The sequence below is a fragment of the Brassica oleracea genome, chromosome C5, assembly GCF_000695525.1.
Source record: "Brassica oleracea var. oleracea cultivar TO1000 chromosome C5, BOL, whole genome shotgun sequence".
Classification (NCBI taxonomy): Eukaryota; Viridiplantae; Streptophyta; class Magnoliopsida; order Brassicales; family Brassicaceae; genus Brassica; species Brassica oleracea.
The window spans coordinates 152,696-165,359 of NC_027752.1; the positions used below are offsets into that span (position 1 = coordinate 152,696).

The 12,664-nt window shown below is 31.8% G+C and overlaps 1 protein-coding gene across 1 annotated transcript; it reads right to left on the reverse strand.

Annotated features, from left to right (window-relative positions):
* Nucleotides 1-8,326: 8,326 nt before the first annotated feature.
* LOC106293180 (squamosa promoter-binding-like protein 8) lies at nt 8,327-10,496 on the reverse strand. The gene is made up of 3 exons (XM_013728846.1): nt 9,466-10,496; nt 8,798-8,928; nt 8,327-8,725 (listed from the first exon to the last, which is right to left on the reverse strand). The coding sequence occupies exons 1-3, from the start codon at nt 10,155-10,157 to the stop codon at nt 8,562-8,564; spliced, it is 987 nt and encodes a 328-aa protein (XP_013584300.1). The 5' UTR covers nt 10,158-10,496; the 3' UTR covers nt 8,327-8,561.
* Nucleotides 10,497-12,664: the final 2,168 nt, after the last annotated feature.

Consider the following 12,664-nt stretch of genomic DNA (forward strand, 5'->3'; position numbering starts at 1 on the left):
TTTATTATATTATTTGGTGTATGTAATATACATATTGCATAGAACTTAAATGTGTTTTTAGGTAGAATATTAGAAAATCTCATCAAAAATATATTAAGTGTTAAGAAAATATAAAGATAATGTCATTATGAATATAAAACAAACCATACAATAATAGGTTATTACTTATATAAAATATGTATACATATAAATTATTAATTTATAATTTTGATGGGACCATATATTTACATAGAATTTTCTAAAAAGTTATTATCTTATTATTTTATCGAGTTGTATCTATTTTTTAGAGAAAATGTACACAACATCGTTTTAAGAAATATTTGACCATCATCTTATGTCTATGCAGGATCCAACCATGCAATAAAACAAGATTCACATTTTTAAAAAAAATTCTCAAAATCTAAAGGTATCCCTACGAAATTGAGTTTTTCGATAAATTCTCCACATAATGAAGTTTACACTCCTTAGTTTTGTTTAAAAAAATTCTAAACGTATTCTATATTTGTATTAATGTATGTTAAACTCTCTTTCATAATACAAAAACATCATTTCAAAAAAATTAACAATTAATTTAATAAAACTTCATATACTGCCAAAATCAGTGGACTAACCACTATGAAATCTCTATTCATTAAAAAACGGACACAACAAAGATTTTAAACTTCCTTGACCATCATCATAAGTCATTTCAAGATGAAACTAAGAAATATAGCAAGATTGTCATATTTTTGAATTTTTCTCAAAATCTGAAGGTTAACAATCTATATTGTTGGAGTTTACAAACTTTAGTGTTGTTTAAAAAAATCAAACCATATTTTAATTTTGTACTAATGTATGATAAACTCTATTTCATGGCACTTGAGTATCGTTTATAATTTTTAACAATTAATTTCATAAAACTTTATATACTGCCTAAATTAATGAACTAAACACTATAAAATATCAATTCTCTAGATAAACTGTCACAACACAAATTTCAAACCTCTTTGATCATCATCATGTGTATGTACATGATGCAACTATGCAATAAAACAAGACTTTCATATTTTTTGAATTTTTTTCAGAATCTGAAGGTTAACACTAATCCCTATGAAATTGAGTTTTCGATAAATGCTCTATATAATAAAGTTTACACTTTGTAGTGTTGTTTAAAAATTTCTAACCACAATATACATTTTTATTAATGTATTCAAAATTATTTTTCATGGTACATGAATATCTTTTCTAATTTTTAACAATTAATTTAATAAAACTTCATATACTGCCTAAATCAGTGGACTAACCAATATGAAATCTTTATTCTTTAAAGAAACGGACACCAAAAAGATTTCAAACATCTTTGATCATCCTCATTTGTCAGTGGAGGATGCAACTATGCAATAAAGCAAGATTGTCATATTTGAATTTTTTTCTCAAAATCTAAACGTTAACCCCTATGAAATTGATTTTTTTTTGGTAGGTGCTATATATACGGAAGTTTAAATTCTTTAATGTTGTTTTAAAATTATAACCATTTATACATTTGTATTAATGTATGATAAACTCTCTTTTATGGTACATAGACATCGCTCTAAGTTTCAACAATTAATTTAATAAAACTTTATATACTACTTAAATCAGTGGACGAAACACGATAAAATATCTATTCTTTAGAGAAATGTACACAACATAGTTTTAAAACCTATTTGACCATCATCTTATGCCTATGAAAGTTCAACTATGCAATAAAACAAGATTCACATTTTTTGAATTTTTCTCAAAATCTGAAGGTCAATCCCTACGAATATGAGTTTTTCGATAAGTTCTCTATGTATTGAAGTTTACACTCTTTAGTTTTGTTTAAAAAATTTCTAACAGTATTTTATATTTGTAGTAATGTATGTTAAACTCTCTTTCATGATACAAGAACATCGTTTCAATTTTTTAACAGTTAATTTAATAAAACTTCATATATTGTCAAAATCAGTAGACTAACCACTATGAAATCTCTATTCATTAAAGAAACGGACACAAACAAGATTTTAAACCTCCTTGATCGTCATCATATGTCAGTTCAGGATGAAACTATGCAATAAAACAAGATTGTCATATTTTTGAATTTTGTCAAAATCTAAAGGTTAACCCCTACAAAATTGAGTTTTCGGTAAATGCAATATATATTGGAGTTTACAATCTTTAGTGTTGTTTAAAAAAAATCTAACCATATTCTAATTGTATACTTATGTATGCTAAACTCTATTTCATGGTACATGAGTATCGTTTATAATTTTTAACAATTAATTTCATAAAACTTCATATACTGCCTTAATTAGTGAACTAAACACTATAAAATATCTATTCTCAAGAGAAACAGTCAAAGCAAAGATTTCAAACCTCTTTGATCATCATCATATGTTTGTGCATGATGCAACTATGCAATAAAACAAGATTGTCATATTTTTTGATTTTTTTCTCAAAATCTAAAGGTTAATAACTAATCCCTACAAAATTGAGTTTTCGGTAAATGTTCTATATAATGAAGTTTGCACTTTTTAGTGTTGTTTAAAATTTTCTAACTACATTATACATTTTTATTAATTTATTCTAAATTCTCTTTCATGGTATATGAGTATCTTTTCTAATTTTTAACAATTAATTAATAAAACTTCATATAATGGCTAAATTAGTGGACTACTCAGTATGAAATCTCTATTCTTTAAAGAAACGGACACAAACAAGATTTCAAACCTCTTTGATCATCATCTTATATCAGTTCAGGATGCACCTATGCAATAAAGCAAGATTGTTAGATTTTAGAATTTTTTTTATCAAAATCTAATGGTTAACCCCTATGAAATTGAGTTTTTCGGTAAGTGATATATATACAGAAGTTTAAAATATTTAGTGTTGTTTTAAAATTCTATCATTTCTACATTTGTACTAATGTATGTTAAACTCTTATTCATGGCACATAGACATCACTTTTAACAATTAACTTAATAAAGCTTTATATACCACTTAAATCAGTGGACTAAACAATATAAAATATTTATTCTTTAGAGAAAAGGACACAATATAGTTATAAAACATATTTGACCATCATCCAATGTCTATGCAGGATGAAAATATGCAATAAAATATGATTCACATTTTTTTGAATTTTTTTTCAAAATCGGAAGGTTAATCTCTACGAAATTGAGTTTTTCGATAAGTTCTCTATATATTGAAGTTTATACTCTTTAGTTTTGTTTAAAAAATTTCCTACTGTATTCTATATTTTTATTAATGTATGTTAAACTCTCTTTCATGATACAAAAGTATCGTTTCTTATTTTTTTAACAATTAATTTAATAAAACTTCATATACTGCCAAAATCGGTGGACTAATCACTCTGAAATCTCTATTCATTAAAGAAACGGACACAACAAATATTTTTAACCTCTTTGATCATCATCATATGTCAGTTTAGGATGAAACTATGCAATAAAGCAAGATTGTCATATTTTTGAATTTTTCTCAAAATCTGAAGGTTAACCCCTACAAAATTGAGTTTTCGGTAAGTGCTACATATATTGGAGTTTACATTCTTTAGTGTTGTTTAAAAAAATGTAACCATTTTATAATTTTGTACTAATGTATGCTAAACTGTATTTCATGGTACATGAGTATCGTTTCTAATTTTTCTCAAAATCTGAAGGTTAACCCCTACAAAATTGAGTTTTCGGTAAGTGATACATATATTGGAGTTTACATTCTTTAGTGTTGTTTCAAAAAATGTAACCATTTTCTAATTTTGTACTAATGTATGCTAAACTCTATTTCATGGTACATGAGGATCGTTTCTAATTTTTAAAATTTAATTTCATAAAACTTTATATATTGCCTAAATTAGTGGACTAAACACTATAAAATATATATTCTCTAGAGAAACGGTCACAACAAATATTTCAAACCTCTTTGATCATCATCATATGTTTGTGCATGATGCAACTATGCAATAAAACAAGATTGTCATAATTTTTGAATTTTTCTGAAAATCTGAAGGTTAACAACTAACCCCTACAAAATTGAGTTGTCGGTAGATGCGCTAAATAATGAAGTTTGCACTTTTTAGTGTTGTTTAAAAATTTCTAACCACATTATACATTTTTATTAATGTATTCTAAATTTTCTTTCATGGTATATGAGTATCTTTTCTGATTTTTAACAATTAATTAATAAAACTTCATATACGGGCTAAATTAGTGGACCACCTAGTATGAAATCTCTATTTTTTAAAGAAACGGACACAAACAAGATTTCCAACATCTTTGATCATCATCCTATGTCATTTCAGGATGCAACTATGCAATAAAGCAAAATTGTCATATTTTTGAATTTTCTTCTCAAAATCTAAAAGTTAACCCCCTATGAAATTGAGTTTTTTCGGTAAGTGCTATATATACGGAAGTTTAAAATCTTTAGTGTTGTTTTAAAACTCTAACTATTTCTACATTTGTATTAATGTATGCTAAACTCTCTCTCATGGTACATAGACATCTCTCTAATTTTCATCAATTAACTTAATAAGACTTTATATACTAACTAAACACTATAAAATATTTATTCTTTAGAGAAATGGACACAACATAGTTATAAAACTTATTTGACCATCATCTTATGTCTATGTAGGATGCAACTATGCAATAAAACAAGATTCACATTTTTTGAATTTTTCTCAAAATCTAAATGAAGAAGGAAGCTTACTAGTTGCATTTGCATCATCAGAGCTGTCAAACTCGACTAGAGACAGAGCAAAGCTAATTTTGTCAGAGATTGAAAAGTCCAGAGCATTAGTCAAATCAGCCGCGAACTCATCAGTGACCTCGACATCTTGAAGGGCATGAGAAATGAGATTAGAGTGTTTCAGGACACGTTTAAAGACCAAGGATATTAGTTTCTCAAGCTTCGAGGAATTAGGATGGCTTCTACGGGCGGCGAAGCAATCTAAACATGTCTTGAGAACTGGAATGCTTGTCTCAATACCATAGTCAACCAGCTGCCCATTCATTCGTTCATTAATTTTGTTAAACAAGCCCGTTGTATCAGAATACATCATTTCTCATATAGATATATAGATAGATATAAACAATTTCGCAACTTCTAACATGACGTCGGGAGAACTAGAATCCACGAGAGATAATTATGTAAGTACATGACATATCTCTTGGGCGATTGAATCAACTTCGGAATCGCTAAAGCTCTCGAGTAAGAACCGGGCATGGCCGGCGACCTTGGACGGGTTCATCACCATGGTGATTCCAGATCTGAAATGCTTGCTAGGGGATGAGAGATGGGTCTTGGGTTTCGGGGAGATCCAAGCAGCAGTAGCTAGCTAGGAGGGGATTGATTCACAAACCAGATTAGCTTCAAATTTTGATATTTCCAAGTTTCGGTTTTTTGAGCTTTGCCACTTATTCCCATATTCTTTACCACCATTTTATATATATGAGCCTTTCTTTTATTAATGATTTAGAGTTCAACCTTCTTTGTTTCACCTACGTACACATGCAAAACTTTGCAACTTTCTAAGCCCATATTTTTTTAATGGGCCTTCCATTTCATTAAGTCTTTACAACCCATTTTAAAAGACTCAGTTTGTTTCACTGAATCTCTATAAATTAATAATGTTGGGATTTTGATATTTTATTAATTTATAGAGATATTAATTTACAAAATTTTTCTTATTTAGATTTTGTATTTTAAGATATATTTATTCTAAGATGAGAAAAATATTTGATTTTAGTGTATAGACATTAATTGTTATTTTTTTAAATTTGACATTTATATTAATTTTATTATATTATTTAGTGTATATAATATATATTGCATAGAACTTAAATGTGGTTTTAGATAGAATATTACAAAATCTCATCAAAAATATATTAAGTGTTAAGAAAATATAAAGATAATGCCATTGTGAATATAAAACAAACCATATAATAATAGGTTCTTACTTATATAAAATATGTATCCATATAAATTATTAATTTATAATTTTAATGGGACCATATATTTACATAAAATTTTCTAAAAAGTTATTATCTTATTATTTTATCGATTTATATCAAATTTTGAACCGGCCCAAATTGAGACCGGCAAAATTTATTAATTTATAGAGATTATTAATTTATCGAGTATTAATTTATAGAGGTTTTACTATATATCCTTTTCTCCTAATTAAAACCCCTATATGATATTTATATGTTGCTTAAGCTCTTTAGACATAATTATCAATAAAAATGATTAAATAGTTAAGTATCAATTTATAATTCAATAGTTAAATATAAAAAATAAAAATAGAACAATAAAATAGTAACATTAGAAACACATGAATAATACAAAATTAAAAAAAAAATGCATACATAGTTTGATTAGTTATCTGTAAAAACTAGTAATAGTGTTGTTTGAATAGAACTATATTGTTTTTGTATGTGACTATGTAATTTTATTAACGTAATAAATGGTTATTTTAATAACGTCATATTTTAGGTAAATTTTTAAATTTTTAAATAAATGAATATAGTTTTAAATCTTATCAAATAGAGGGTGTTATTAGTGATAAATAAAAAGTTGAAATTAGTATATTGATAACTGAAGAAAAACTGAGAGAAATTATGCGAGCAAATCACAAATTCATTTTGAGATTAAAAAAATTGAGGTAAACCATTAGAGATGGTTTTTCACTTATAACAAAAAAAATATCCAATAAATATCTCTTGCTTAAAAACAAAAAAACTATGTGATGTGAAATACTCGTGTTTTTAATACTTTGTAAGACAGCGACATATACATATTACATATTATATATGCTACATTTAAAAGGAAAATCTTTAAAATAAACACTAGTACATATTTTCTGTGAAGGCAGTGCCTTATTGCGCCTGGTGCGGTCCATAAACATAAACAAGACCCTCGCCCTCGGGATATCATAATTGACTCCGTTTAGCTTTTTCATATATGTCAACGAAGAAAAGGAGTTGAAGTTTTCTCAATGGTTGGGCTATTAATTAGGCGTTTCTTCCCCACATCGGACGGCTAGCGCCAGAAATGATCACGTGTGGAGCTGAAAATCAGCGTTTGCAGCAACTGAAACAAAATTGCTAATGTATCTTTGTGGTTGCCCAAGACAAATACGACACGTGTGTACTTTTATGGGAAGTAAACGAGAGACGCACCCAGCTGGAATTAGGGGAACCAATGACATCGTCCTTTTTAATGTCGTCGTATCATCGCCTACTGCCTGCTGTTAATGAAAGTTTTAATTAGAACCGGTACACTGTAATCTTTCCGTTTCACAAAGATCCAGTTTCTAGAAAAAAAATTTTGTTTCAAAAAAATACATTTTTTATTTTTTCAATGCATTATTGAATGAAAAAATGTAAATTTTAAAAAAGTTAATGGTGTTTATTAGATTTTTATTGAATAAAAGTTATGAAAATTGTTTTTTTTTTTGGCCAAAAATTATGAAAATTGTTATTCGCAAAAAACAATGCATTTATAATCAAGTTTTAATGTGTTTTCTTAATATGTGTGAAAAGTCTAAAATATGTATATTTTTGAAACAGAACGAGTACTTTTTATTTCACTAATTATTAATGATAAAGCGTAACTCCGAAATTATATACTTCTGATCCCATACTCACGACATTTACTCCATCCTGGAGTTTACTAAACACAGTGGTTATACTATACACAAATGCGTAGCTAATTGTGTAAACTAAATCAAGAACGCAGTAGTTATTTCACTAATTATTAATGACAGTTCTATCATGCTTCTAACATTAGCAGTATATAACAAGTAGTACAAACTAAGTCCCATTGGTGAAGAAAAAAAAAGGTCCCAGTGGTGGCGCAAATAAACATGGCTAATTAAGATTTAACAACATTTGTATGATTAGCTTCAGGAAAGGGGGACATTAACGAGACATCCATTTCAACCAATTTTCTCCTCGGCAAGATAATAATAATAAATGAGATGAAATAAGTATATTTTTATGTTTTTGTAAAAAAAGAAAAGAAAAGGGAAGCACGTGGCTTTCATCGATAAGTCACTTTCTGAAATGTTGGTTTGCTGTAGTTATCTAGAAAAATTCCAACAGCACCATCAGACAAAAACAAAAGAAAAAATGCACAGATTGTCGATCAATTTAATAATTCAGTTGCCCTAAATGAATAAACGATGAACGAACCACCCCATGCACCAGCACCTTCCCCGGTCTTTCCTTCATTACCAGCAGTTCTATCACGCATTTATTCAAGTAAGTCATTATATTTACTACTAATACATTTTAAAGAGAATTCAATCGATCATCAAAGTGGTTCATTTTTATAATTGAAGATCTTCCACTAATTTAAAAACAAACGAACACATTTAAACAAGAACAATTTAACTAATATTAAGAAAGAAGCACGCAACATGACCAAATATCAATTTATCGATTCACTGCTAACAAAGATGATGATATTAAGATGATAACAATTATAACAACGTAGTAGCTAGCGTCGTTTATAATAGTTAACTGCAAAGCTTAATTAGCTAGCTATCCGCTTGAGAAAAACATTGAATTAGAGGAAGATGCTGACGTGGAAGACGATGGTGTTGTTGTTGTTTGGAACTGCTTTTGACGGAAACATTCCAGTGAAATTGTAGGCAGCGCGTTGGATGGCGACGACGAAGACTTTACACCCGAATCGTTAGGTGACTCTGAAATTAAGATACCACAGATATTTTAACAAAACATACAATATGTAAATGGGATAGTAGTCAAGTACGTACGCGGGGTGGTGGTAGTATCCGGAGTGGGTTTGGAGATTGACTGGTGACATTTACGGCGGCGTCGATTATGGTCAGCAAGTCGCTTACGGCAGCTCCGTTTCCCGTTGTCGAATTCCGACAGCAAATGGAACCTGTAACCAAATGTGATTATTACAATTCTGTTTTTTAGATAATTAAATATGACCACACATAAAAGATGATCATACGAGTGAGTAAATTTGGAGGAGATGGTAAATTACGTAAAGAGGTTAAAAATAATTTTGTTGTTTGGGTTAAAAAGGAGGGCCATCGGGATCACAAACAACACGGTACTCTCTCTCTCTCTCTCTCTCTCTCAATGATTTGAGTTAAGTGTGATGATGATCCATTCATTTATCATCCTCCGAGTAAACCTAATTAAAATAAAATAGGTCTAATTTTTAAAAATAAAATAATCAAAGCTTCTCTACAAGATTGTTGGAAACAATATTATTAATACCGGGGCAGCGGCTGTAGTAATATTACTAGTAATCATGTAAATATGTACGGAAGAAACACACACCCCTAATGGAACATGGATCATTTTACAAAGGTAAAAGATGTACGGATGAACAAAGAGGCGTAATGATAACCGTGTCACTCAAAGGTGGGAATGATCTGTATAAGGAGGCCAAACAAAAATATGTTACCTGCTGCACTGCTGGCAAAAGCGCTGGCTAAGACCAGCGGCCACAACCGTTGAAGCTTTTGAGTGGAATTCACACACTTTGTGGCGGCGGTGATAGTGTTTGGCGTGGCTCAGATCTGCGTTGCATCCCTCCGCTTGGCACCTTGGAGTGCTCAGCGTGTTCCCCACTCCCAACTCACCAGGTTGGGACCGCCTGTACAGCCTGCTCACGAAATCGTCGTCCGCCGCCGAGAAGTATGTCCGCCCTCCCAAATTCAGACCGATTCTGTTGGAAGTGAAATCGAGCGGCCGAGAGACGTCAACTTCAGCCTTGGGGATGAGGAAGTTGTAAGAAGATCCGGATCCTCCTGACCCTGTCTGGTCGAAGGAGAACAAGGCTGAGTGGTGGGGGTGACCGTAGATTGAATCGGATGAGGGGGCGTAAAGGTGATTGGTGGTGCGTGAGTCATAGACGAAGGAGGGATGAAACTGGTTGCTGGTCTGATGACCATAGACGGTCAAATGTTGTTGGTTAGAGAAGGAAGAAAATAGAGGTGGACAAGTGTTGCTGTAAGAGGACTGACTATGATGGGTCTGGGTCGGGTCGAAAATGGACAAGACTCGGGTTGGGTCAGGCTCCTGCTGACGATGATGGCTTCGATCTTCTCCGGATAACATAATCACGGAGGGGTTGTCCCATTCGTAGTCCAACATGTTCCAAGAATAGTATTGAGGAGATCCCGAGAAAGATCTTTCTTTTCTAATCTATGCGCTCTCTGCTACTACAACTATATTTAAACACAAAGTGAAAGAGTGAAGAGGCTAATAAAGGAAGGCGATAGGAGACATGTCGGTGCGGAATAGGTTATGGAGTGGTTTTAATTGACTGAAAGCAAGCGACGTACTATACCTCTATTGGAATTAGAGTCTTTCCCCTTTGCCAGAACATCTCTCTCTTGATATGATGTGTGTGAGAGAGAGGGAGAGTACTGTGTCTCTGCAAATACGTTCGAAAAACCCTAACTTTCTATTTGGGGGAGAGGTTCCCTCCAGCAAAAGTTTTTTACTTATATAATTTATTTATTTTGTAATTGATATATTTATATATATATTGTACCATGAAAATATTTGGATAGCTGTAGAGCGCTCATAGATAAGAAAAGTAAAATGGAGCTGAACCGATCATATATATATTTTCAAAATTCAGGATACTCATTATTCCTATTATAAAGTTAAGACGGAGAAGAAAAGAAAAGAACCAGTCACATGGGTAGGGTGGTGAATATCCCATGGCCCACTGTGAGTGTCTGTGCCATTTCACTAATCTTAGTGTACCAAACATCAATCATATGCACCTTTACGAAGTAGTATTTTATAATTGTACAGTCATTTGAATTAAAATGTATAGCTGCTTATGGGGAGTCTAGATGATCTTTTGATCTGACAAAGACTAGCAAATACGCGGAGCTAATTTTGCTGAAACTTGGATTAAAAAGAAAGAAAAACTCGAAGGAAAGAAAGAAAGAAATAAAGAAATATAAGTTTGTGATCGTGTGGTTCATGTTGAATTGGGAGGGGTTTGTATAAACGCGTTTCTTCTGTTTATTAATTATGGTAGGTCCAACATCTCATCATCAAATCTTTTTTTTTGTTGATGTTATATGATTGTGTGTATTTAACCGTTTATATTAGTAGTTGTTCCCAATCTCTATTTGTATATGAAATGATATAAATCGTAAATATCTTGGTGTCAAATTACACGAATACGTGTGTATTTTTTCACTGTGATAACACGAGAAAATAAATACTTCGAGCAGTGTTGGATTAATTTACAAAGAAAAAAATGTTAGAGAGGAGAAAAAGGGGGAAGTAGACAGTAGTGGAGGGTGAACGCCAAGAAGGTACCGTGAAATGCTGTTGGGGTTTAGAAAGACAGGATGGCATTCCCGTAAATAAGAGAGATAGTGAAGGTGGATCGTTAAAGGGAAGACAAGAGTGACCGATCGTATCTGCTACGTACTCCACCCACAATGATTCGCCTCTCTACCTCACGCGCCTACACTTCTGTACGCTAACCGACGGCTCAGATTCTAAGATAACACGTGGCAACGCGGGGGAGAGAGTGAAGAGAGGCGAGAGAGTGAAATGGTAATGAGTCCAAAAGGAGGAAAGGCAGACAGTCGAGTGGGCCCCTTTAGGTGACAAAAGGCTGCCACAGACGTTGACCCAGTCGTACGGACTGTCAATTATTTATTTTTTTCCCCATGAAAAGTTTATTAAAGAGACAAAGCCGATAAGACAAAGCTCCCAAAAAGATATAAGGATACAAACATAAAGCTCAATACACTAGGGCTAACAAAACCGCAAACCATTATTGGGCCCTAAGCCCATCATCCTAAACCCAAAGGCGCCTCTTCATTCACTCGTGTTGCGTGAACGAGACACGTGTCGAGATCCTCACAGCGAGGGACACGCGTCATCAGGCCGCCACGTCTTGACCGAAACACCATCAGAGGGGCACATGTCCTAAGATCAAAGCCCCACCACATCACCGGTATGCAACCTCCGTCGCTGCAATCATCGGATATCCACCGAAGGTCGACAACATCCACTACAAGAAAACACAAATTTAACGACGGCCAAAATCGTCGTTATTTCCTCGGAAAAGAAGGTTTACGAGGAAATGACGATGAAAGGCGTTTCTTCGTTATATGATTGTCGTAAGAGAAGATTCGTCGCCATTTCCTCGTTAATTAGCGAGGTTATATTTTCCTCGTAAAGAAGAATTAAGTTTTCGTCGTAAAGACCACGTGGGGTTTCCACGTAACGCGGTCGTTGTGCTTCCTCGTAAGAAACTCGTAAATGATTCGTCGTAAAAGACCCGCAAAAACCTCTAAATAAATTCGTCGTAATAAAAACGTAAGAAACACGAAAACAATTCGTCGTAATAGAATCGTAACTAAATCCACGTAAAATCCTCGATAATTGTTCCTCGATATTTCGTCGTTAATTTTCCTCGTTAATACATCGGGAATTAGCGACGAAATTACTTTGTTTTCTATTTACTGAATTTATAAATAAAAATTATATTTATTTAATTTATTAATAAAATTTTAATTGAAATTAAATCGAATAGAAAATTTTTTTTTGGCCGAATTAAAATGAAATTATATAATATATAAATAAGTTTTGAATTTTAAAATACAATAACAAAAAAAAAA